Source organism: Mycosarcoma maydis, chromosome 21, assembly GCF_000328475.2.
Source record: "Mycosarcoma maydis chromosome 21, whole genome shotgun sequence".
Classification (NCBI taxonomy): Eukaryota; Fungi; Basidiomycota; class Ustilaginomycetes; order Ustilaginales; genus Mycosarcoma; species Mycosarcoma maydis.
In genome coordinates this window covers 428,947-454,749 of record NC_026498.1, presented here as the reverse complement: position 1 = coordinate 454,749, position 25,803 = coordinate 428,947, and the positions used below count along the sequence as shown (strand labels likewise).

Sequence of the window (25,803 nt, the reverse complement as noted above, 5' to 3'; positions counted from 1 at the left end):
TTAGGGCGCCGAAAGGCACATTTCCATAAATGTGTCGTAGTTGATCTGCACCCAACCGGACCGGTTCGTGTCTTGGCGTTGGAACGACTCGGTGAGGGTCTTGATGACGACACATGCACGTACGAAGCGGTCAAACGTGATACCTGGTGCACCGCCTCTAGGTGCGCCTGAGGAAGCCATACCACCTGCAGTAGAAAGGACTGAGAGGACGAGTTAGCAAATTTGTCAGTCGTGCAAGTCTCGATGTGGCACGATCCAGCGTCGGCGGCAGCACTCACTGTACTTTTGCGTCACAATGTGCAGCAGTTTGGGCGAAAGCCGGTAGCCAAACGATTGCAGAGCGTTCGACAGTTCGTTCTGGTCGATGGATCCGGATCGATCCTGGTCAAAGTGACGGAAGACGCCCTGCCAATCTTGGATGTACTTCCAGAGGCCTGCGAATTCGTTGAAGCTGATCTGTCCGCTCCGGTCGACGTCGAATACGCTCATTAGCATCTTGACCGTGTCCAGGTCAAACGGCGTCCAGTCTCCGTTGACCAGTGCTTGGCTGAGCTCCTGCGCGTTGATCTGGCCACTGTGATCTCGGTCGACTGCAATGAACCACTGCCACAGCTGCGGGTCCGCTCCTGGAGGAGGTCCGGTCGACGCATTGAACACCTGAGGACGACCGTATCCTTGAGCAGCCCCACCGTACGACGACTGCTGACCACCACCTGCATAGCCGCCCTGTTGATGGCCGCCAGCAGGCGCACCATATCCGCCTTGCTGCTGACCCGCAGGAGGCGCACCACCATATCCACCGCCATACGCGCCTTGCTGCTGAGGCGGTGCACCGTATCCTCCTCCTCCTCCATACTGCTGCTGTCCATAACCACCGTGCTGGCCAGCAGGCGGTGCTCCATAGCCGCCACCTCCCCCTCCCCCTCCCCCTCCACCTCCTCCTGCTGCGTACGAGTATTGGTTCGACATCACCGCTACGTCTCGCTTGGTACTTGTCGATTGGTGCTCGCTATCTGTCGAGGTGTAGACACGTTTCTCCAGGCGTCTAGCTCGTCCAATCATAAACAATCGCAAGACGATCGTTGTGGGCTGCTACACAGCAATCACGAACGAGACTCGTCACTCCACTTGTTTTCACATACGTGGCACTCGCGACCAGCATTCACGTGATTCTCATTTCACGATTCATGATTGCACAATGACGTAGACGGGAATCAAGTCTAAGCTGACCGATCTAACATTTCTCATCCAAAACCCGTGAACCCTGAACCGTCAAGTCGTGAGTCACAAATTTATTCACGATTCTATTCGTGATTGAGATTTTCGCCAAGGCACCCAATACAGTAGGCACGAGTTGTGAGTGAAATGAACTTAGTAATTGGAATGATCATACACAGTCCAGCATGACTAGTGATGGTGGTGATGGTGGTGCGAAGGACGATGTGCAGTTATGGGAGACAGTGTGGCGGATGCGGTGTTGCTGCGTGCAGTCGTGGGGCTTGCGTCATATGCGCTGCTGTAAGACGGCGACGACGACAGGGGAGTGCTTGCAAACACGCTGTTGGGCGAAGCCGCGTCGGGACCCACCTTTTCCAGCTGCACTGCGACGCTCTCTAGACCGTGAATGCGCGATTTAAGCAGGCTCTCGACGTTCTTTGCGATTGCTTCTGGCGTCAATGCTGAGCGAGTCGCTGATGCGTTGCTTGGCTCACTGGCGTGATCGGAGCGCTGACTGTGCCCGTGACCATGGCCACGATCACAGCCATGGTCATGGTCGTGATTGTGGGTGTGGCTGTGGTCGTGGTTGTGATGATGACTGTGGTCATGCGGATGCGCAGTCGCCTCTCCCACTGCAGCGATAGGCCACACGACCTGCACGCGAATTAGGCCAACCAGAGTCTCGGCATCCTTTGGCCAAAACCTGGGCGAGTGGTACGAAACCACGCCGTGAAGGGTGCGAAGCTCATCCAGAGCCTCTATCATCTCTGTCTCGCGATGTTCGCCCACTTCGAGACATAAGATCCTTCCCGATTCGAGCACGAGCGGAATCACCGAGCCCACGATCATGAATGCAATAAACAGCGATGCGATCGGATCGAACCCTGTCCACCCAAACTGCCCAATGAGCAGTGTGCTGATAATGACGCCTACAGAGCCAAGCGTATCCGCCATGACGTGCAGGTACACCCCCATCATGTTGTGCGAATGTCCATGTCCATGCCCATGGTCGTGCCCGTGCCCGTGCCCGTGACCGTGATCGTGACCATGGCCGTGTCCATGGCCATGTCCGTGATGATGATGACCGCCGGTCGCCCACATTCCAAACAGGTTGACGCCAAGACCCATGCTGCTGACGATCAGAAGTTGCGTGTTGTTGTTCATCACTGGCGGCTCGATGATGCGCTGCACCGCTTCGAACACGATAAAGATGGAGATGAGAATCAAAAAGATGCCGTTAGCAAATCCACTGAGCGTCTCCACGCGGGCATAGCCGTAGGTGAAGGTGGAGTCGGTGGGCCAGGTGGCCATGACGCTGGCAAACAGACCCATGCCGATGGCGGCACAGTCGAAAAACATGTGGATCGCATCGCTAATCAAGCCCAGACTGTTGGTCCAAACTCCCCAAAGCAGCTGCACACCCATAAACGCAAGGTTGAGCAGCAGGAATTGAAAGATTTTGCGCGAGTCTGGATTGGCCATGATGATCTTGACCGTACCTTTGCACGCAGCCACGCCCGATCGAAACGATTCAACAAGCTCCTGTACGGCCGACACATCGGAAGATCTTGTAGCCACCGCACTGCCATGCGCGTTATCGGCCTTGCTAGTTGAGGATGTGGTAAACCGAGACGAGATGTGATCCGGCGAATTTTTGAGGATGCTACGTAACGCTTGTCCTACCAGCAGCGCAACAGCGAGCTGCGACCATCTTGGCTTGTAGCCAAATCCGACAAAACCTATGCCAAAGGCGGCGAGCACAGCAATTGGCCATCCATGTGCCACGCGGTCCTTGGTGGAAGCATGCGACTCGATCGAAGTGCTGACGAGCGGGTCGAGAATCAAGAAGCCAAAGCTGATGGCCAGGTACGCTGGCAAATGGCTAAAGCCTGCCGAGCCGCCGCTGTTAGAAGCCGAGGGTACCAGCGATGAAAGCGCCGGAAAGGTCGAGAATCCCAGCAGGCGTAACAGCAGCGATACGGGCAGCGTGAACGCCGAAGCGACAATGGTGGCTACAATGCCAGCCCTCCTTCGACCGCCTGTATCTCTGCTCGCACTCAGCAGTGCGCTCTCTCTTTCGATGGTGAGAAGCGCAAACATGACAAGGTAAGCGTGACCGATGAGCGTGCCAAAGACGCTCAAGTTGGCCGTCGATGCGTCTACCGCAGCAGAGGTGGCTCGGAGTTGCGAAGGTGATGCGAGTCCAGCGGGTCTATTCCTTCTGAGACTATCTGGCAGATCAACGTCGGCATACATTTCCAGCATATGGCTCGAATAGTTGATGGCGCCCGTGGCTGGTGCGGCAGCATTTGAGATGGAGGAGAGGAACGAGACGGCTAGAGCGAAAAGGGTTGCGTATCCGCCATAACTGCGACCACTGAGGCTCTTTGCAAGGTCCACCGCCCAGATCTCGCAGTACTGGGTAAAGATGATCACGTTGACCGCATCGAGCTTGCGCAGAGCCATGAGCCAAACGAGAAGCTGAGCAAAGTTGATAGCGGCTAACGTGCAGAGCCTGCGCCTATCGACACGTTTGACTGCCGGTAACCACTGCCATGCCTTGAACCAAATCGCCTGTACTGCAGCTGCGATCAGAAACACAAAGGTGGCGATTGCCCAGGAGCTGGTGCTGCTTGTGTTGGGTTCGCGCGAAGCCGCAGAGCCTGGTTCGTCTATAGAAGAAGAAACTCGCGAGTGTATTGACTCGTTGTGCGAGGACGAGAGCCAGGTGCATACGAGTAGAGCTGCTGATGCTAGCAGCGTTTTGTTGAGTAGCAGACCCAACAGGAGGTCAGTCGGAATAGGAAAGCCGAGCATCGACGATGTTGGCGTGTGGCCCAAAGAGCTCGACCGACGCAAGGGCGAATTGAGAGCCTCGATACGCACCTTTGCGCGAGTGCGCGAGTCGGGCGTGCTGGGCTTGTACGCCGACGATTGCATGCTCTTGCGGGGCGATGTTCAAGCTGGGACCAGCCCAGATGAGAACGATGGAGAGCAACAACGGATCGAGAGAGTCGAGTCGAGAGAGATGGGGGTGATCAAGGTGGGTGTCAACCGTATCAGTGTTACTTTGCGGGTTTGTGTACCACGCACCACCTCATGAAGCGCGACACTTTCCTGTTTGTGGCACCGTGCGTCGTCGGTCACGCAAATTGTGAATGGGCAAAGTGGAAGAAAGCACACTCGTGACTGCGTTGCAATAGGCGAATCACTTACAGTTGAAGTCATGCATGCTCAACTCACGACTGGAAGGGTCGCAGTTTGTGAGTCGTCTGTCGTGAGTGTCGGCGCTGTCTTTGAGTTTTCGTGTTTCCTTTCCATCGAAAAATCACAAATCACGCACCAAGCTGGAAGCTGGAAGCTGAAAGCAGAAAGCTCGTTCTAAAAACTGGTACACCGCTCATGCACTGCCGGTGTAACAGCTAAAACTATTCCATCTCGTCACTCAGACTTGGTGCTTGGTGCTCGACAGCGTGCACGACCAGCTCTTGCCGTCCCTCTCCTGTTGCAGATACCTCTACTAATCCTCATTCCTTTCCGGCGCTCTTAGCAAACTTGCCACGTGCACCTATCGTCCAAATCAGCCCAACTCTTGTTTGCCCAGTCGAAAGCAACGGTGCACCGCGCACCACCAACGCCATCTGGTCATCGATGGATGCTGTCTTCTTGATTCAACACGTAAACTTGTGCCTCACCGAACACATGCTCAAGAGAGCGCAGAGAGAGAGAAAAAAAAAGGTATATCCAATTTTGTTTTTGGTTGCAGCAAGCCCAATGTGACAAGGAAAAGCAAAGAGACGAGAGCAGCATGCATAAAATACACAGAATCACGAATACAAAGGGATCACCGCAAGAAAGAAAGAGACACAAGTGACTTGATTTCGCGCGGTTAGGGGGCAAGCGCCTTCTCCGATTGTCCAGGCTCCGAAGTAATAGCGCTGTCGGTGGCGTTGACCGTTCCGGCATCGAGCTGGTTCAGCGCGTCTTCCTGTGAGTCGAGCTTCCTGAACGAAATCGAGAAGCCGATGAAGCCGACAAAGGCGAGGCAGCCAAACACCGTGTAGCTCCAGACCAGGTTGGGGTCCTCGGAGAGCGAGATGAAGGCTTGCTGCAGGGCGGCAGCGATAGCCGAGGTGAAGAGAAACATGGACATGACGAGCGAACGCATCGACTTGGGAGCCTTGGAAAAGGCGTACTCGAGACCGGTAATCGACGCCAGAATCTCGGAAATGGCGATGAGAATGTAGGAGCCCGATTGGATCCACACGTTGAGAGGCGCAGGAATGTAGACGGCGTTTTCCTCGGATCCATCGGCACCAGGGTCGGCAAAGCCATCACCGTTAATGTCGTAGCAGGTCGAGGCGTTCTTGCCGCATTGCGACCTCTTGTAAATGTAGTGCTGAACGACGGCGGCCCACACCATGGCGAGGGCACCAGTCAAGAAACCGAGGGCGATCTTCTTGAGAGGCGTAAAGTTGAAACCGGCCTTGCGGAGAGCGGGGTAGAGGAAAAGGTCAAACAAGGGAATGAGGATGATGAGCGCGAAGGGGTCCAGATTCGAGACAACCTCGTTGGGAAGACCGTGCACCTCCATGGTGGCAGCCTGCGAGACGAGGTTGTTGGTGATCTGGTTGTAGGTGAGCCAGTAGAGCGGGAACCAGAGGAAGACGGTGCAAGCCTTGAAACCACGTCGCACCTCGTCGACCCAGGCATCGTCAAAGGTCATCCAACGGGGCTTGGTCTCGGGAGAATGCTTGGAAGGCTTGACGTTCTCCCAAAAGTCGTCGGCACGCATGTTCTTGGCAAGCTGAATGGGGTTGAGCGTCCAACGACCCTTGGCGGCATACGACCAGAGGCGCATGCACTCGGCGAGCACCGAGCCGGAAGGAGGCGTCTTGACGTAGTATTTGCTACCAAAGGCGAGCACGGGGATGCAGAGAGCAAAGACAACGGTGGGCAAGGTGTAGGCGAGCCAAAAGCCAACGTACTTTTCGGAAAACGACATACCGAGTTGACCGCCGAGCGCACCAATGTTGATAAAAAGGTAAAAGTACATGAAGATGCGGCTGATGGTCAAGACAGGGTCGACAATGACACGTTCACCGGTCTTGAGCGTCTGAACGGATTGCTTGGAACCGTTGACCTGCTCTGCGATCAGAGGACTGATGGTCGACTTGAACCAGCCGGTTCCGACACCCATGATGATGATGGCGAGGACAAAGCAAGCCATGGCGCCACCTTGGTTGTCGAGCACGGTGGGAAGCGAAGAGACAATGAGAAGAACGTGGCCGACCATGGCGATGAAAACGGCGATGCAGATGGTTTTGAAACGGCCCCAGCGGGTATCTGCGAGGTAGGCACCGAGAATGGGCATGCAGTAGACCCAGAAGGTGTTGAAGGTGGTGAGACCAGTAGCAGCCTGCTGACCCTCGCCGAGAGCACCAGACTGGTTGCTGGAACCACCGGCACCGGCACGGCTATTGGAGGGACGAGGCTGCTGGATAAAGTTCTGGAAGACCTGGACACAGCCGTAGTAGGAGAAACGCTCTGCCAGCTCGCAGAAAGCGATGGCGTAGGTGGTCCAAGGGAGCTTCTCGGGTACACGTCGCAAGGTGGCGAGATCCTCATCAGAGGGAGCAATAAAGTCATCGTCCGAGACGTCGGGCTTGACGCGAACGCCAGTCTCGAGGTGGGCAACAGGATGGTCTTGATCATTGCCACCGTGAGCCTTGATGTCGGCGACGTACAAGTCGCGCTGAGCCTCTGCGTGGCCAGCGATAGCGTTGTCCTGGATGTCGAGGGGCATGATGACCAGTCAACGCGAGGATAGGGGAAGGGAAGGGGAGGGATGGGACGGTACGGTATCCGGGACAGGAGAGGATCGAGGTGGGTGGACAGGAAGCAGGAAGGATGAGACCAGTGGGCTTCTATAAATCTAACCCGAGGCGGAGAGAGAAGCAAGAAAGAAAAAGGGGCTTCGTGATTGGCGATTTGCAATCACGAATGCAATACAATCACGAATGATTCGCAGTACGACTCGGGACGAATCATGAACGTGGAAAACACTGAAAAGGTCGCAGCTTTGTTTGGTTCCGAGTGGAACCCACTTGATCCGGAGAAGCGGATTGATTTCAAGCTTGGATGGCTGACAGTGCGAGGCATCACGCTGGTCACCCACGAGTCACGAGAGCGGACTAGCTCGGAATGACGAATGCTTCAGAATCGCGCTCTTGCTCGATAAGAGTGGCACGGAATCTGGCTCGAAAAGACATCAGAGCCGTGGTCAGCAGGTTCGCCTGGCAATCTTGAATGTGATTGGCAGCAAGCTACAACAAGCGTGTTCGGGATGCGCCGATAAGCAACTACTCAGCAACTTGAGCACTGTAACATGCAGCGACGGTAACAGATAGAAAAGCGTCATTCGTGAGACCTCGTTCATACCGGTTGATCACGAATCGTCTATCCCCAATCAATGAAAGAGGCGGACGGCCAAAGTGCGCGCACCTTTCCATCTTGGACATTTGTGGCTGCAGCTGACAGATGCACTCCGCCTGTCTCTCGCTTGGCGGCATTCGGTTACATTCATGATTCGTGATTGTTGGTGGTTTTCAAAAAAACAAAAAAAAAAAAACAAAAAAAAAGGGTGTTAGTGAATTTGATCGTGTGATATTGGAATTTGCTTTCGTGCTTTGGTGGTGACAGGTGAGTGGTCACAGGAACTGTGGGACACTGCATCGTCTGTGGGCTCCTGTGCCTGGACTTGAAGACATATGCAATTGCTACGGCCCTGTTTCCGACGGTGTGCAGGCCAACGCACTCGTCACGCTAGCACGTCTAACTTAGGGCTTAGCGACGCCGCCGGTGCAGCTACGAAGCGTTTTGAACATGCCCCTTTCCCAAGTCGACAATCACGCCAGGCGAAGCAAGAGAGTGTGCGAACAACCAACGTGGCTTGTGGGCCTGACCACACGAAGCGAAGTCGGAAGGCGCTTGTCCGGTGTCGCCGACGAAATAGTTCAAGCGGAACTTCACCGTCTGCGTGAGTATATTTGCATCTTTGCACTTCGCATCTTATCCAGCCTGTCTTGGTTCGCCCGTCTTGGATAACTCGCCTCGGGTTTGCGTTGATGCGTTGTTCCTGGCGCTGCTTGACTTGGTTTTACCCCCACATCCTTATCTGAGCATCTAGCACACCGTGGACGTAACTAAGCGATGCTATCCGTTATCGCCACCCAACCTCAACGTGACCGTACGTCGAATGAGTGGCGCCTACGGTGATGATAGCCTTCGGGGATGTCGGTTGGTCCGAAAGGCTTGTCGCTTTCAAGGTCGTATCAAAGTCGCTGCTCTTCCTCATGGTCTGTAACGCTCGGATGGCATGCACCAATGCGCTTGTCCTGCTTGACCAGTTGACCGGCCCGTCTGCCAATCTGCTCCGTAACTACTCTGCCACTTGCACTTGGCGTCTGTACGGCCAGTATGGCCGACGTGACCTCGTGTCTCGACGCACTGTGAACGGAGATTGGGTTGTGCGAGGAGGCCGCAACTCCAAACACGAATAGGAGGCAACCAAAAAATTCATGAATCACCCAACGCTTCATTCGTGATTGACGTCCGCGTTTGGAATCAGAGCCAACGACCGCGAGAGGCGCCGAGCTGGGACAGCTACAGTGCAACCACAGCGTGGAATGCCTGGCAAGCGGAACAAAAGAAGCCTAGCGCGCCAAGAAATTGCGGTGTGCATGCAATTGACCTCGCCTAAGTTAAATTTGGGGTTGGCCTTGAGTTGATTCTGCTCACACTTACGCACATTGGAACGGCAAACCAGCGGTGAAGTAGATCACACAATCAAGAATCAGCGCAAGCCTGTGGTTCGCACCACTGTGTTCCGAACGGATATGCAACTGAAATTATTTATGCCCCGCTCCGCACCGATGGCTCGAACAGGCTTCTGTTTCTGTTTTTCTCTTTGACCGCCGATTCATGAATCACGTTCAGTGTCGGCCTACCTTACAATGGTTTCGACCCAGCCACTTCGTCTCCGATCCATCGTCTGAACCACTCACTTTCAGACAGGTCGAGATAATCGTTAGGGTACCACCTGGGAAAGATGTCACGGTACTCACCGGTAGAGGCAGTGCTTACTGTAGTTGTACATACATGGCTTGCTGGCACAAGGTCAGGTCGGCTTTTCAATGACACCTTGCAGCACTTACGAACTAGCGCTTCGATTTGTGGCAGAAAAGTCGCCCAGCGGATTGGATTGGATAATTTTGGATTCACCGTTTTTCGCGTGCGATTTCGAATTTCTTGCATGTGTATGCATTGCATTCTTTGCATCGGTCAATCCGCCGAATTTTGGAAACCCTTCCGAACTCGCAGTTTCCAACACACAACTGAAAGTCAACAGTCAGTGGTACTTTACTATTAATAAATAATTTGACAGCAGCAGCAGCAGCAGCAGCAGCCACCGCCGCCGCCGCCGCCGTCGCACGGACTGCTTAGGGTTAAATTCGGCTGTGGCACCATTTACGATTGCCTTTACTGGCGACTGTGTCATTTCTGACTCTTCGCTGATGTACTGTGATGTATGAGACATGGGATGGCGTGCAAGCCAAGACGCTCGCTCGTTCCTGAGCCTTGTGCAAGTGAGATTCACTTCGAACAGCAGAGTCAGCAAGCATGCTAAACGCGTCGACGTTGATTTCTCACACACCATGCTTCGTCGTGCTTGTGAGATTAGTAATCCGGCCTGGTATCCGGACTCGCATCGAGATGTCAACGCGGTTGCGCGGTTGCTCGGTTGCTGTTTCATCTGGAATCTGTTCGAGGCCTCTAGCCTCTGCCATTCAGGAACACGATCGACGTTGTGGTTGGCTGCTGCTCATCTAACGTTTTGTCGCCGCAATCTCGCAGATCATCCGGCTCTTTTCTTGCCACCTGCTTCAATCTACCACGTCTGATTCGTTACAGCTCTACTTGACCTAGGTACGCTTCTGCATTCAATCCTAGTTTGGACCTCCCTAAACGTTCTCATCTCGCCTTACCCGTTCAGAACGCTTCACCATTGGCCCAGCATCCATGCATCACATTCACCATGCGATGGCGTGATCAAACTCTCCCCCATAGACCCTGAACCAGCTCGTCAGAACCAATCAACATTCACCAACTCGAAACGGGATCTACCATGACCGCCAACAACCACACAATCACGAATCGTGAATCGTGAATCGCGTTGTGAATCACGAATCGTGAATGTTGACATGTTTGCACGCCGGAATTTTCTTTTCCAGTGTTCGAATGCCGCTGTAACACATCCTAAGAATTTCCATGCCCCACGTTGCACGTTTCCATCTGATCGCGAATCGCAATTTGGCAAGTCTCCCGATTCAGCCATCCATCGGCAAGCACAGGCCGCAATCACGAATGTGAATCACACCACGCAAAGCTACCCTGACAACTCAGACCGTTGCTTGGTCATCTCGGCTTGCTGCTTGTTCGTCCGCACCTACCATCAGCTACGTACGGCATCTACCGCATCATGGCGGCAGTACAGCCGAGTCGTGGCTCGTCTCAACCTGGGCCATCCAGGCTAGACGGTTCTGGCCCTTCGTCAACACAAGCTTCCACACGACCGCTTGCAGCCCGGGTCCGCTCCGTCTTACTACATGCTCCACGCGATTCCAACAACATCTGCAAAGCACTCGACACGCTCGCGCACATGTACCCTGCCGCATCCACTCAATCCACTCTTACCGATCATCAAATCTTCTCTGGCAGCTCAGGCGCAAACACGTCAGCTGCGTCAACCACGGCGCCTCTCCGACTCGTTGATACTGCGCGAGCCAGGCGCGATCTCGACAGTGATGTCCGACAACGCATGCTCACTGCCACTGAAGACATCATCTCTGTGCTTCGGACCGTCGACCACGGTCTGGTTCGGCTCTCAAACGATGTAGCCGCAATGCATTCCTCGTGCGATGCTGTCCAGCACAAGCTCACTGCAGCACATGATTCCAGCCGTTACCTCGTCGAGCATGCAGAAGGTCTTGAAAGCCAAAGAGCTGCCGCACTCACCCAGCTTCAAGTTGCCAAGCTCTTTCTCTCGCGTTTCACCCTATCCGAGCAGGAACGTGCATCCATTGACTCGAGAGAGGTTCGCGTCAGCAACCATCTTTTCCACGCCATGGACAAGCTCGAGCGGATTCGTAGCGAGTGTCAGGTGCTCTTGCAAGGCTCCGAGTCCATCCCGTCGGGCGCCAATTCCGCCAGCTCAATGTCAGCGGCTGCTAGTGTAGGTGGAGGCACGCGCGCCGGTATGGACATTATGTCATCAACAGCTCAAGATCTGGATCACGCCTACCAGAAGTTGTACAAGTGGTGCTCGTTCGAGTTCAGACAACCCGTCAAAGAAGGATTGGAAGTCTCGCCCAGTCTGAGAGAAGCGACACATCGGCTCAAGCACGCGCGCCACGATCTGCTTCGCTCGGCACTTAGCACGCTTGTCCAAACGCGTAGCTCCATCCTCGCCAACGCTTTCATGGCTGCGCTCACCATGGGTGCAGGTCCGCCCACTTACCTTCCCGGTCCCATCGAGTTGCACGCACACGATCCGATACGATACGTCGGCGACATGCTCGCCTGGATTCATCAGACGGTTGCATCCGAGCGCGAATTCCTCACCTCGCTCTTCAACGAAAAGGAAGGAGAAGGCGGTCGACGCATCGGTCAAAAACGGCGTGGCTTAGAAGGCTCGTTGGATCTCACCGGAGCTGATCCAGAATCGTTGCAGCTAGGTCCTGGAGAGGCACTGGTGCGCGAAGTGTTGAATTCCAACCTTGACGGCTGCTGTCGCCCACTGCGACTTCGTATCCAGCAAACGCTTTGTTCGCAGGAAGGCAGTGTCTCGTCGTACCGGCTTGCGCATCTGGTGCACTTCTACCGCTCTACCATGCAAAAGACGATCGGTTCGCGTGCTACTTTGAGTCGGACGCTGGGCGAGCTCTCAGATCTCGCAGTCAGCGCTTTCGCCGAAACGGTCGAACGGCAGAGTAGAGGTATCGACCGGTATGACGGTCTACCCGAACCTGATCTCAGCCTCCCGCCACCGCTTGTGGCCACGATTGGAACGTTGAAAGAACTCACTGGCGAGTTCTCCCGATCTCTTGCCGAAGATGCACCTTGGAGTCCATCGCAGGCCGAGACAGAAGCACCAGGAACCATGCCGACAGAAGAATCCACCGCGGCATCGCTTTCCAACTTTGACTTTGTGCTCATCAAACTCGTTGACCCGCTGGTGAGCATGGTCCGACGCTTGGCAGCGCTTCACATTGCTAAACGGCCTCGATCGCGAACCGAAGCAACAGCCAGATGGGAGTCTCTGCTGTTCACATGCAACTGTCTCGAGGCGTTAACGTCGACACTCGATACGTATTCGTTTGCGCAGTGGAAAGCTGGCCAGATGCGATCTACGTTTGAAACAACACTGGCCGAGGTGACTAATTTGCATTCACAACAGTTGCTCGATCGAGCCGGACTGTCGTCGGTACTCACAGCCATGGCTGGACAGAATGATGGCAGCGTTGCCTTGTCGAGCGTAACGGGAGCAACACAGGCCGAAATGAATCGAGCACTGACACGCTTCGACCAGTGTTTGACGCAAGACGATCTGCTTTCGCCTAAAGGATTAGAGGCTCTGGCAAGTCCAACAGCGCGACAAACGGTGCACATCACGGCACTGCAGCGTCTCACCGAATCGTATGCTCGGTTGGTCGAGGCGATCGAATCGCCGCAGAATGGATACGAGAGCACAAAACAGATGATCAAACGGCGTCCTGAAGCAGTGGCGATCTTGTTGGGACTGTAATTGTAGAACATGCCATTTACGGACGATGCTTGGGGTGGTCAAAGCTAGAAGAAGCTGCATCCGATCCAAGCAGTTGCCAACGCAGTGGTGGCGGAAGCGACCAAGTTGACGGCATTGTTATCGAGCAGATTCCAGCCTGTGACGACGTCGCATTGAGCGTTGGGGTGGTCTTGTTTTTTGGGATCGAGTAGGTTGGTGACACGACCGACGAGCACTTTGTTGGTGGCTCGATTGTACAGCGTTTGTTGGAGGGTGGCACCGAGGAGGCTGTCGATGAGCGAGCCTGTGAGTCCTGCAGCTGTGAGCAAGGCGATGAGTTTGGCGTGTACGTTGAAAGCGTAAAGCGAGCGCGAGCGATGCCAGTGTTGGTGGATCAGGAGTGAGGCTGAGGTGACCAAGCCGATCAGGGTTCCACCGAGCGCAGAGACGGCTAGGCCGAGGGGGGAGATTGCGCCGTTGGTTCCCTTGGGTACTTTTCGGAGCGGGTTGGTGACCAGCCGGGGTGGGTGTTTCGAGAGGATCCCGAGCTCCGACGCTAGCGTATCGCCCATACATGCGGCATAGTGTCCAGCTACGATCAGTGTCAATGCCAAGTTGGTCACGTTGCACGTGTGCACCCCCACCTCGAGCGCTGTCAGGCTTGCCGTCGACAGTGGATCTACCTTGTCGTTTGCACGGTTCAGCACTCGGAATGCAACACACGCAACCACCGCAGTTGCGCTGTTACACAACACCTGCACAGCCGATCGATTCCCTGACGACGTATCCCTGCTAGCTCGCTGATCCGGCGCACGGCGCGCATCGCTAGCATGACTTTCAAGCTGCTCCTTGATCTGCGCTTTGAACTTGGTCGCTTTCGATCCAGCAAGGTAGAACGTGATCAGCGTCAATCCGTATCCAACGAACGGGCTCGCCATCGAGGCGTACCCGACCACAGATGCGCTGATTGCTCCATCCAGCGATAGAGACCCTTTGCGGTAGCCCGAGTAGCCGAGATACGTGGCTGTACCCAGCGCGATCGGATACAGACCCGACATGGCTGTGTGGCACAAAGTCGTCGATCGCAAAGCGCTGCAAAGTGTCGATCAAGCCGAGAGCGAGGAACAAGGAGCACGAGCAGGAGCGGTGGAGCAACGTGATTCGCCGATTCACACTTCGTGATTATTGTGGCTTGTGCGTGTGTGTTTGTGTTTTTTGAGAATCGGGGTGGTAGCACGTAGCTGCCCGATCGGTGCTGGGTGCGAAGGTGGGAATCTGAACAGAGTCGCACTCGACTGGCTCGATTTGAATCTGGCGATTGTGATCCAGCGAGCGTCTTCTGACGAGAGACACGAGGCGACAGCACACACTTGCAAGCTCAGCATGCGATAACGAGATGCTGATTTCGAGGTGCAGTGAAGCGGGGTAAAAGTACAAAGGTGTAGAGTGGGCCGCGACATGCACGTTTGAGCGGTAATCGTGTATGAAAGCCATACGTTTCTCGCTCAACCCGAGCTTGACAAAGTCGAGGATAGATCTGCTGGGCTTTCTACAACATCCTACGCTTCTTGGGTCTCACACCACCGATCTTTATCGGTGTCTTATCGGTCATCTTGCTGATGAGTTCCTTGGTTGCTTGACCTTCTCCTGCCAACAAAGCTCGGAAGACAGCCTCCCTTCCTTGGCCAAACCCGTTCCACAGTACTTCGACGTGTTGCATCCTCCAAGCGTCTTTGAACTCGTTGATTTTGCCAAACATGGCGAACGCGGCGCGATAGCCCGCTTCGTAACCCGAGCGTGCCGATTTCTTGAAGCCCACACTCCCACCCGAGGCGGACGCCAGCGGGTCGCCCGACGGCGAGGTGAGCGTGAGGATAGTGTTGTTGCGCGAAGAGTTGATGAACAGACGGTGAGGTTGTGCCGACGTAGACGAGAAGAGCGTGGGCGAGTAGCGAGAAGCTCCGGAGCCACGAACGATAGGTGACGATCGTTCCCGGAAAGACGATGTCGACGACTCGGTCGAGCCGGTTGGTTCCGAGCCAGGAAGCGACGAAACAGCAGAGACAGAGCCTAGAATGTCGTCCAGATTGGTTGATGCAGCAGGTCTACCAGCACTCGTGGTAGAAATGGAAGCCTCGGCATCGGATTGCGAAGAAAGCTCCGGATGAAGAGCGTCAGAAACATGGCTGCTGCCGGCCGGGGCAGGCTCAGAGGTAGGCTCTTCCGAAGCTTGCGGAGCTTGCGACTCGGTTCGCTGTGTGGATGCTGATGTGTCCTTTGCGCTGTTCAAGGCGCGTGTTGATGTTGCCAACGTACGCACTACCGAGCCGGAGGGTTGTACGAGCCTCTGTTGCTGTCGAAACGATGCTGCTTCGTGTGCGACGCTACGCAGCGCCGACGCCCGTTGCACTTGTCTTGTCAATCCTCGAAGCATTGTGTAGAGCGATATGAGTAGATGACGATAGCAAGAGCGAAGAGGGATACATCATCCGACGAGGTACAACCGTGAATTTTCAAATTTGACGGCAGCAAAGCGGCCCAAGCTGATCCAGCCAACTCACAGACTCACGAATCACGGTTGGAATTCTTCCTACTCCATCCCAGTCATGCTTACCTAACGTGTAATTGCGACCCTCCACGTGATGCATACGCGAAATGGCGTGTAGGATAAACATCCGTAAGTTAACAACAGAAGAACACGAAATGTGAAACGTTGAAACTCGACGCTCGTATATTATACAGTATGTTGGTGATTCAAATCGTGAATCGTAAATGAACACGGAATCACGAATTCATGATTTGTGAATTCAACGGCGCAACTCAGGGGCTGCTAGCTATACCTAACACGGCAGTTACAGTCACGAGTCGCAGAGTCATCCACGAGTGTGGCAGCGCTCACAACCCTAAGTTGGCTTCCAAAAGAGGAAAGTGTGCCAACTTTGGGCGCTGTCAAACAATGCCCCTGTCTCGTGCCTCGTGCCTCGTGCCTCGTGTCTGCTGTCTTGTGCCTGTCCATGAAGCGCTCTCTCTCTCTCTCGTTACTCGAGACCACAGCAGTGTCGGAGTGCAACAAGCTAGCGTCTATGCTTTTGGAAAGATAGCAAGCTTTACTGAGTAGGAAGAGGAGAAAGATAGCAGCATTCGTGATTAACGGCCAAGGCGCTGAAAAAAGGGAAAAAAGTTAGAAGAGCATCTACAGCCCCCCATCATCCTCTCCTAACGGCGTCTATTTTCCGGTCGTGCAGCAGGCCACAGTCACGATTTAGGGGTCGCGGCAGGTTGAAACTTGGTCCCCCTCGCTCAATCGTGAATGATGCACAGAGGCTAGATGCTATTGCCAATCACGAATCTCACTCGTGACTAACGTTGCTTGGTGGGTCTTGTCTGGTTATGAGCGAACCCACTAGGCGTTTGATTTACATCAAGTCCGCATCTCGACCTCTTTAGATCCAACACTGAGCGCTCGTGTTCTTACTCGATCATCTCCATCATCGTCGCTTCTTCTTTCGAGTATCTAGCAGAGTGCACTTGCTGCAACGATGGCTACGCGCTACACCACCTCATCACCTTATCGTGAAGCCAGGCAATCAGCCTCGGCGGCGTCGTCTTCGCAGCATGACACTTCGCTTCAAGGCAATCTAGACGTGGACACGCTCGACTACTACGATGAGACTGGCCTACCTGCTCCGCACCACCTCTCTACTGCACACTCGCTCTCACCCTACCCGTCATGCTCGGCGGACCACCAGCACGCAGACTCGGCGGCTGAGATGCAAGAACTACATTCGGCACCGTCGCGCTTGCTGTCGCAATCAGCTTTTGTTCGCTCGGTGGTGTCTGCTCCGGACTCGATGCTTGCCGGCACGTACTTGCCCTCTTTCAACAGCCACGATTCACTCTACCACAAAACGTCTGCGTACGACGATCTCGATTCGGCCTCGACGTATTACTCGCACAGAGACTCATCCGACGCATGGGCGCTCTACGACGCGGAACACGATGGTGCACGCTTGTCCTTGGCGCAGGCGCGAGAACGTTACATTAATCGCAAGTCGGCAGTTTTCGCCGCCACGGATTCAGCGTACAACCTCGCGGAGCCTCGTAGCGCGTCCAGATGGGCTCGATTCGCGCCGTCAGCTCGGCAGAAAAAGTGGCTGATCGTCGGAGCCTCGTTGGCGGCAGCGATGGTGTTTGCCATCATCATCTTCTTTGCAACGCGTCACAACACGAATTCAACCATCGTGGATGACGCCTCGTATTCGGCCAATGGTGGTAGCAGTGCCAACGGTGGAAGCGCAACCGCGGGCGTGGTGAGCTCGGACAAATCCGACGCTTCGATCTTTACCAAAGATGCACGACTGCATCGATCCATGTACGGAATCTGCTACACGCCTTTTCACGCACAGTACCCGAGCTGTGGCGCGACACAGGCCAACGTGACCGAAGACATCCAGCTGCTATCGCAGCTCACGACGCGCATTCGGCTGTATGGAAGCGACTGCTCGACGTCGCAGCTCGTGCTCGAAGCCATCAAGCAGACCAAGGTCGACATGAGCGTGTTCTTGGCGGTCTGGATCGACGATAACGCGCTCACCGTGCAGAGGCAGATTGACAACGTGGTGGATGCGCTCAAAAAGTACGGCACCGACCATGTTGCTGGCATCACTGTCGGCAATGAATATCTGCTCAATGGTGGCAGTGAAGCCACTCTTCTGTCGCACATCGCTACCGTCAATACCACCGTCAACTCTGTGCCGGGACTGACAAAATACATCCCGATCGGAACGGCGGATGCCGGTAGTATGGTGACCACCCGTCTGGCCACAGGCGCCGACTACATCATGGCGAACGTGCATCCTTGGTTTGGTGGTCTGCCTGTTGATCAAGCTGCCGGGTGGGTGTACGACTATACGAACCACAACGAGCCAAGCAGTGCACTGCTTGCGCCCAACCGACCCACCTTGTATGTCGCCGAAGCAGGGTGGCCGACAGCAGCCAACGAGACGCGTCTCGCCACGTACCAGGCCGCCACCGCCGGCGTTAGTGAGCTCAACACGTTCCTGCAGTCGTTTGTCTGCCAGTCCAACACCAACGTCACCACCTCCGGCCTCCAACCGAGCTTCATCTTTGAGGCTTTCGACGAACCCTGGAAGGACGCCTTGTACGGCGGCGTCGAGGCGCACTGGGGTCTCTTTGACGCTAACAAAAACTTGAAGCCCGGCCTGATCATCCCCGACTGCCCCGCCCCGTGATCCATCCAGTTCTCAATTACGCCTTCTATCTTGTATATCACACATTGATCGCTTCACGCTTTGATTTCTTTCTCGAGTCCGTACGTGATATGCTGTGCATCTCACCTCGATCCTCATTTGTAGCCTTCTGATGCGTGATACGAACAATCATTACGTCGCACACCAGCCTCGCATCTGGACACATGCTGAAAACCCAGCCAGACTATTCAATTCGTGACACCGCCATGTACGCCTTACATAGTGCTGCCCATCCCCGTCTTGCGTCGAGCCCTGTCCCTGGGTTGTCTAAACACAGCCGCATCATGATCCTTGGTCCGCGGTTTGCTACCATCGCGTTTGCTGCTCGAGCCACTTTGCTTGTTGCTTGGCGATGCACCATGCTGCTTGGTCTCGCTCGCCGCCGCTTGCAAAGCGTCGCGAGTGCTAGAGAAATCAAACTCGCCTTGGAACTTGCCCTTCCTCTTCTTGGTGTGTGCAGACGTGGTCGAGTCGGTCGCTAATGCACCTGCTGCTTCTTCGGCCTTGCGTTTCTTCTTGAGCTCTTTCTTGGACGGTGCAGTGGATTCTGGCTTGCAAGCGCTCGAATTCGGCTTGTTCTTGCTTTTCTTCGAGTTGGCCGTGGTCGAGACAATGATGTAGTCATCTTTTTCCGATGATCCGTCGTCATCGTCGTCGTCTGCTGCTTCGGCAGGCGTCGGTGCGCGCTGTGATGCTTCTGTTGAGCAGAAAGCGTTGACGCGTGCAGTGCATGTCGCGCGATCGCCCGACGGTACAAACGCCACGCTGTCGGGTTGCATCATGATATCGCCGCGCTCAGGCACAGACGAAACCGGATTGCCAAGAAACACCTCGACTTGACCAATGAAACCTGCCTTGACCGAGTCAACTTGCGCCGTTGAACACGTATCTCGATCTCGGATCAACGGCGCAGACGTGCCAAACAGTTTCGAAGAGCTCGAGCTTAGGTTCGAGTGCGAGACCGCGGCAGCAGCGCGAGTGGCAGACGCGTTAGATCGACCAAACAGGTTGGATGCCAACGATCTGACGGCGCCACCAAAGCGACTCGCTACAGCACGCCGGTCCGATGCAGATCCCCCAGTGGTGGTAGCATCCGACCAGACCGAGACGTCGACCTGTTCATCGGCACCTGTGACACGGCTCCATGCCGAGATGCTCGGCAGAGTTCCAACGTTGCTCGTCTTGGTCGTATCTTGCTGGTTGGTAACTGGCTTAACAACGGCATCTCGCCGAATAGCCTCTCCCGCGTCCATCTCTTGGTCGAGCTCGCCATGCTTGTTGTCGCTATTGAGCAAAGCAGCGGACAACCTCTGCTTGCTCTCGTCGCGGCGTGCTTGCTGATCCTTCTGCCAATCCGCAACCTCAGCCATGATCAAGCTGGCAAGCTCATCAATCCTCTTTTTCAAGCCGGTAGCGTTGGGTGGGATACATGCCAGCACACCTTGTTTTGTGGTAGGTGCGCGCGCAGCGAGCATCATCAGGTTGTTGGCACCCAAGATGTACCTGGGCGATTCATCCTCCTCCCTGGCCACGGTATCTCTCCATCTATGCAATGCCCTCACCAGACGCTCCTCCTTCTTCATCTGACTCACCTCTTTTCTGTGCTCGGTACCCAACGCAGCCTCACCACCCCACTTGCGCCATACGGTACGCCAGCCTTCTCTGGTCTCACCGTCGGTATCCCACTGTTCCTTAGCATACGTTGCCGTGGCGACCTGTTTGCTCCGGATGAAAACTTGTCGGATCGCATCGATTCCTCCAGCTTCCATGAGCTCGTGACGCAGATTGTCGTAGATGAACAGCAACGTGTGCGTATCGCTGCGTGCATAGTAGAGCATCTCTTTGGGGAGAGGACGAATCCTCCAATCTGCCAGCTGGTATCGTTTGTCCGCGTCAAAGTTGCAGTACCTCGCCATGAGATAGTTGAGACCGTGACTGGGGAACATGAGTACGTTGGTGGCGTGGTACGTATCGAACAGGTTGACAAGGTACAGTCCGAGATCGCGTTGCAGCCAGAGAACGTCGTGGTTGGCACCGTGGAGCACTTTCACCTTGTCCGGGTTGGTGAAGGACGAGTTGAGAAGCTCGGCATGCTGACGTACGTCGTCGGACAGAGTGTCAATGATCCAGTCACCCCAACGGGTGGATAGCTGCATCAAGCAAACAATTCCCTGATAGGTGCGGTACGAGTGGTGTTCGAGATCGATGGCAATCTCGTTGACGCGTGGCTCATCGAGATGATCGCGAAGCTGTTCGATCTGCTGTTTGGTCGAGACCCATTGGAAGGGACATGCGTCTGTTGACAGCCAAGGGTCTTTCTCATTGAGAGCGGGAGGTGGATTGTCTTTTGCGACTGGGTCGGGTTTGGAGAGAGCATGTGATGGCGGGTCTGCGTGCATGATCTCGTGATGGTAAGGATTATCGAGCGGATCACCTTCGGCGCAGTACATGCCTCTTCTTGGACCGCGCGGGATAGGTGTACCATCCGCGTTGAAGCGAGGCGGGTGCACGTGTCCAAGAGCAACTTTTGCGTTGGGCTTTCCATACTTCAAGTGGGGCAGCCAGATGGAATCTGCTGAGTTATCCGGTTTCCTGGTGAAATGTCTCTGCGGTGGCGAGATGGGCGCATTCAAGACCCAAGATGGAAGATTCCCGGTCTTGGGTAACGCTTTGCCATTCTGTACGGCTGTCATGGCTTGCAATCGACTAGATGTACCGATTTCTCCAGCTGCGTTGCCACTGGCTGCATTCTCTTCTGCTGCTGATCCAAGTTTGCGTGGCGCAAGCTTGCCCGTGTACTCGTCGAGACATGTGTCGGCACTTTCCAGAAGATGATCCACGAGCTCTCCGAGGTTGGACGCAAAGCTTTGGTTGGTGGTAACATCTGCAAGGTGCAAGTTGACGTCGACACTGGGGTTGCGGCTGTTAGTCGAATGGGAGCTCGAGTTGGAGCTGGAAGCGGCTCGATTTGCGAGAGGGATCGTGGGGGCACGTGGATCTGAGGCGATCCAGCCTACAAGCTGTGAGATAGAGTGGAGCACTCGATCTGACTCGCTGTCGAGCTTTTTGGCGAGCTTGCGATCCATACTTCGATGAAAGGCAAGGTCACCGTGGTTGGGGATAGCGGCTGCATTGCGCGTGAGTGGTTGCAGGGCCGACTGCAGCTTTTCAAGGTAGGATGAAAGGTGGGTCTTTGGATCAGGTAGCGTAGATGCTGCTGGTTCTGGTGTTGAAGCGACGGAAGCTGAAGAGCAAGACGAAGCAAGACGAGGCGCAGTGGTGCAAGATTGAGTAGAGGCTGCAGACCTCTTTGAGGTGGCCACCATGTTTGAAACGGAGACAAATGGTATGATACTGACGCTTTGCTGCTACGGTAGAGTGGTGAGCAGCGCAGAGTGAATCGAGTAATGTCGATCGAGGAGAGGAGAGGAGAAAGAGAGGAAGGAGGAGTACAGTCTGAGAAGGACTCACGAATAGTAACCTCGATTCATTCGTGATTCACAATCACCAAGCAAGAAAAATTCAAAATTCACGATTCGTGCTTTTTGGTTCTCGCAAGTCACAAAACTCACGACTCACGGATGAGACTCGTGACTGAAGGCTCAACTCCGACTCACGACTCACTGACTGTGACTTGGTGACTTTGCTTTGGCTGAATCACGAATCACGAATCGTGAATATCTGTGAATCGTGAACAATTTTCCTTTGCCGTTACTTTTTCGCAGTCACAAGTGGAGGCGCCGATTCCCAGTCCCCGATTCAGGCTGACAATCGACGATTCATGGCAGAAACATAGCATGGTCTAACACCTTCTTCCCGTTGAAACGAGCGCAAGCGTGAATCACGTGAACACAAATCCATCCATTTACGCGGAACGCGTATGCCAAATGGTTGTTCATTTTTAGTCACGAGTGCAGTGCCAACCCAAACGTGACCGAGAATGTGCAACTCTCGTGACTGCGATCTACACTGACGACTAGATGGTTTCAAAGCAACCACCACCACATCACCTGTCTGAAAATGCCGCCCAAGAGGAAAGCTTTTGCTAACCATGCACAGAGCAAAAGCAACAAGGCATCACGCCTTGCTCACGATGACAACGTGGACGATGACGATATCATGGCAATCCAAGAGCACGAGACTGCTCCTTCATTGGCGGCGATGCCTCCCCCACCTATCCCGTCTGAGCCCGTGGCTCCAATCTTGCAATCCTACACATACGCCTCACCAATCCCATCCGAATGCAGCAAGATTGACCCTTGCAACCCCAGCATCAAAGTGCCCTGCGTTTTGGGTGTCGACGAAGCAGGTCGAGGTCCCGTGCTTGGCCCTCTGGTGTACGGTATCGCCTACTGTCCCGTATCTTACCAAGACGATCTCAAACAAATAGGTTTCGCAGATTCTAAAGCGCTTACCGCCGAACGTAGAGATTCTCTGCTCTCGGCTCTCATCGACCAGAACTCTCACCTTGGATGGGCAGTTCGCGTCATGTCACCCCAAGACATTTCTGCCGGCATGCTTCGTCGTCGACCCATCAACCTCAATGCACAGTCCAGTCAAGCCACTGTTTCGCTCATTGCCGGCGTGCTCGAGAGTGGCGTCGATCTCACCGAGATCTACGTGGATACCGTCGGAGATCCAAAGAGCTACTCGAAGCTGTTGAGCTCGTATTTCCCAAGGCATTCGCATATAAAGTGGACAGTGACGAGCAAAGCAGATGCCATCTATCCCATCGTAGGTGCCGCCAGTATCGCAGCCAAAGTGACCAGAGACCGCTGCGTTGACGCATGGAGGTACGCCGAGCAGCAACAGCAAAGACTGCCTGCGCTGCCCACTGACGCCGCTAAACCTCATCAGGCCAAAGTGTTGGTCGACGCCACCAACCAGCCATCTTGCTCCCCTGACGCGTCCAACGAATCCAAGAAACCCAACGCAGAATCCCCATCTCAGCCCGATCTGGCGCTCTCCAGCGACACTGACCATGTGTGGTCCAACTTGGGCGCGCTCGGCAGCGGCTATCCAGCGGATCCCAACACGGTCGCCTTTCTCAAACGCACTCTCGATCCCGTGTTCGGTTGGCCTGGCTTGGTGCGCTTCAGTTGGGCCACTGCAAAAACCATGCTAGAAGAAAAAGTCAAGCCTGTCACTGCCCACTCTGCCAAATCTGTCCTCCAGGCCGCGCTTCCACCTTTAAGCCGAGGTAAGCGTCTCACGCGCTCGCTTTCGAGCACTTGCTCTCTCGCCTCTGACATTTCTGCAGCGACGCCCGACTCGCAACCCCAAACCTCGCAATTCGTCACATCACCAACGCGTGCGGTCAGCATCTACGGCACAATTCTTCCACAACCTGCCATCCCGGGTGGCATGGCAACTCGAGGCTACAAGGTGAAATGGATCGACGAGCCTGTCTCCATCTCGAAATTCTTCGCTTCCACCAGCGGTGGTGCCAAAAAGGCAAACGCCGCCGCCACTGCTGCATCATCTGCAACAGCAGTAACGCAGCAGGACGATGCGTTCAAAGTATCGCCTTTGCAAACCGCTGTCAATGCCTGGTTGAAAACCGAAGCGCAGAAAGCTACCGCTACCGCTGCGCATCGTGGTCAAGTTCAGATCAACGTGACCAGGCTCACCAAGGATTTGGGCTTGGTCGGCGCAAACGCATGTTTCTGCCTCTAACGACATACACGCGCACACACACACACACATAGGGTAATTCAGTCTCGATGCATATCAAACGTATACCATTCTTTTCGGTAGCGTTTTCAAATAAGACCCTGCCTTTTGAGCAAGTCGTACGTCTTTTTGGTATACGTATTTCCATGCTCATCCTCCACCTCCTGCGCATCGACGCCTGCCTGCGACTGCTCCATTTTGCCCTGCTTCCTCAACTTGTCCGCCAGCGCCAATGCATCCGCGATGCTCGTCACATCCCTAAACTGCACCGTGTTCGGCAGACCCAAGGCCTTCATACCAAAAGCATGCCTCGGTTCGGTGAAATGTTTTTCAAAGTTCTTGCGACCATGATAGACGTGGTCCGAGCAAATCTCGCACTTGAACTCGCTTCGTAGACCATGCAGCTTGTACAGCCAGAATGGAATTGGACGGCCATCCCATCCGAGCGGAAGTTTGAGTGGATTATACACTCGCGATGCTCCATCGTCATCGCCACCTTGATCGATTGCGTCGTTGGCGTCGTTCGAGTCTAGCCCAGAGGTGGGATGGAGCGCAGACATCCGGTTCAATTCTTCTTCGGCGGCTTCCGCCTCGGCCTGTCGTTCTCGATCGGTCAAGGCAGCTTTGCGTTCCACGTTGGATTTTGTGTCCGCCCGGATCACAGCGAGTTGAGTCGCCAGCGCTCGAATCACGGCCTCCTCACGAGCAATGGCTTTCGACCGAACGCGCATCTTGATCTTGTCCGCTTCGATCTGCTGGTCGTTGCGAGGCCTGCTCGTTTCGCCTCGGTCCTCTTCGGCTTGTGCTAGCCGAGCCGCCGCCTTGAGATGTTTTGGCGATTTCAGATGAGCATCGTATACAGTTTGCTTGGCGTAGAATCTTTGACAGGCTGTGCACCAAATCCCCTGTCCACCTTCGCTGCTCTGCGAGGCCGCTGCTGCCGCTGCCGTCGATGAGCCTTTTAGCTGCCCTCGCGCACCACCAAACACTTCGGCGCCTTGTTCTTCCCACCATTCCACCCGACCCTGCTCCCAAGCTGCTTCGAATTCATCCACGGCGTTGGATGACAGAACATCGACATCCGACAGTGGCTGTGTCTTGCGTAGAAAAGCATCCAGATATCTGCGCAAATTTACCAGATATGCGCGGTATCCGTCTGCTTTCTTTGCGTGGTTGGGAATAGGCGAACAAGGTCCAGCAAGCTTATCAAAGTCATCGATGTATGCAAGATACGAAATCCGCTTAACACCTTTTAGGTTGAGATATGCTTCGTGGTGGAGGTACAGATCCAAGAATCTGCCGGCCATCTCTTCGCCTGAAAACATACGCTCAACAAAGTCGGGCTGCGCTGCATCTGTGTATGCCGCTGCTGCAGACCATGACTCGCGCTTGTCTGCCGAACCAGCCGAGCCTGATTGCAGCCACGAAAAGTCGACGTTGAAGCTGTCAGGAAGCGCGCCAGGATATTTATCATGGTACTCGCGAACGCGAGCTAGTCTTTCGTAAAATTCGCCCAATGCATCATCTGCGCGGGCGGAGGAGAGCGACTCGAGCTCACGTTGGCGTTCTTGGTGCTCATCGGTGTAGAATCGATCGAGATATTGGTAGCGAGACGTGACACGGTCGAGCAAGTCGGATGCCTCGTGCGCCCTTTTCAGTTTGTCCTTGTGTGTGAGGCCATACGACGTGGAGGAGGAAGAAACGAGAAGATCGACGAGAGCTTGTTGATATCGCTCCGCTTCCTCGTGTGTTTGTCGCGCCACTTCTATGAGAGACGTGTCGGCCATCCTGTACCAG

General features: G+C 54.7%; 10 protein-coding genes across 10 annotated transcripts; 3 read left to right on the top strand and 7 right to left on the bottom strand.

Annotated features, from left to right (window-relative positions):
- Positions 1 to 969, bottom strand: UMAG_06140 (uncharacterized protein; the record flags this gene model as incomplete). The annotated part of the gene is made up of 2 exons (XM_011394179.1): positions 1 to 200; positions 279 to 969. The coding sequence occupies 2 exons, from the start codon at positions 967 to 969 to the stop codon at positions 1 to 3; spliced, it is 891 nt and encodes a 296-aa protein (XP_011392481.1).
- A 438-nt stretch (positions 970 to 1,407) lies between these two features.
- On the bottom strand, positions 1,408 to 4,158 carry UMAG_06139 (uncharacterized protein; the record flags this gene model as incomplete). The annotated part of the gene is made up of 1 exon (XM_011394178.1): positions 1,408 to 4,158. The coding sequence occupies one exon, from the start codon at positions 4,156 to 4,158 to the stop codon at positions 1,408 to 1,410; it is 2,751 nt and encodes a 916-aa protein (XP_011392480.1).
- A 949-nt stretch (positions 4,159 to 5,107) lies between these two features.
- UMAG_06138 (putative di- and tripeptide permease) lies at positions 5,108 to 7,024 on the bottom strand (the record flags this gene model as incomplete). Its single annotated transcript, XM_011394177.1, has 1 exon — positions 5,108 to 7,024. The coding sequence occupies one exon, from the start codon at positions 7,022 to 7,024 to the stop codon at positions 5,108 to 5,110; it is 1,917 nt and encodes a 638-aa protein (XP_011392479.1).
- A 3,735-nt stretch (positions 7,025 to 10,759) lies between these two features.
- On the top strand, positions 10,760 to 13,084 carry UMAG_11214 (Golgi transport complex subunit COG6; the record flags this gene model as incomplete). Its single annotated transcript, XM_011394192.1, has 1 exon — positions 10,760 to 13,084. The coding sequence occupies one exon, from the start codon at positions 10,760 to 10,762 to the stop codon at positions 13,082 to 13,084; it is 2,325 nt and encodes a 774-aa protein (XP_011392494.1).
- Positions 13,085 to 13,128: 44 nt separating this feature from the next.
- UMAG_06135 (uncharacterized protein) lies at positions 13,129 to 14,121 on the bottom strand (the record flags this gene model as incomplete). Its single annotated transcript, XM_011394176.1, has 1 exon — positions 13,129 to 14,121. One exon carries the CDS (start codon positions 14,119 to 14,121, stop codon positions 13,129 to 13,131), a length of 993 nt encoding a protein of 330 aa, XP_011392478.1.
- Positions 14,122 to 14,612: 491 nt separating this feature from the next.
- On the bottom strand, positions 14,613 to 15,497 carry UMAG_06134 (mitochondrial 37S ribosomal protein uS11m; the record flags this gene model as incomplete). Its single annotated transcript, XM_011394175.1, has 1 exon — positions 14,613 to 15,497. One exon carries the CDS (start codon positions 15,495 to 15,497, stop codon positions 14,613 to 14,615), a length of 885 nt encoding a protein of 294 aa, XP_011392477.1.
- A 1,105-nt stretch (positions 15,498 to 16,602) lies between these two features.
- Positions 16,603 to 18,315, top strand: UMAG_06133 (uncharacterized protein; the record flags this gene model as incomplete). Its single annotated transcript, XM_011394174.1, has 1 exon — positions 16,603 to 18,315. The coding sequence occupies one exon, from the start codon at positions 16,603 to 16,605 to the stop codon at positions 18,313 to 18,315; it is 1,713 nt and encodes a 570-aa protein (XP_011392476.1).
- Positions 18,316 to 18,548: 233 nt separating this feature from the next.
- Positions 18,549 to 21,659, bottom strand: UMAG_11213 (exosome nuclease subunit RRP6; the record flags this gene model as incomplete). The annotated part of the gene is made up of 1 exon (XM_011394191.1): positions 18,549 to 21,659. One exon carries the CDS (start codon positions 21,657 to 21,659, stop codon positions 18,549 to 18,551), a length of 3,111 nt encoding a protein of 1,036 aa, XP_011392493.1.
- A 694-nt stretch (positions 21,660 to 22,353) lies between these two features.
- Positions 22,354 to 24,009, top strand: UMAG_06131 (ribonuclease H2 catalytic subunit RNH201; the record flags this gene model as incomplete). Its single annotated transcript, XM_011394173.1, has 1 exon — positions 22,354 to 24,009. One exon carries the CDS (start codon positions 22,354 to 22,356, stop codon positions 24,007 to 24,009), a length of 1,656 nt encoding a protein of 551 aa, XP_011392475.1.
- An 86-nt stretch (positions 24,010 to 24,095) lies between these two features.
- UMAG_06130 (SF3a splicing factor complex subunit PRP9) lies at positions 24,096 to 25,793 on the bottom strand (the record flags this gene model as incomplete). Its single annotated transcript, XM_011394172.1, has 1 exon — positions 24,096 to 25,793. One exon carries the CDS (start codon positions 25,791 to 25,793, stop codon positions 24,096 to 24,098), a length of 1,698 nt encoding a protein of 565 aa, XP_011392474.1.
- Positions 25,794 to 25,803: the final 10 nt, after the last annotated feature.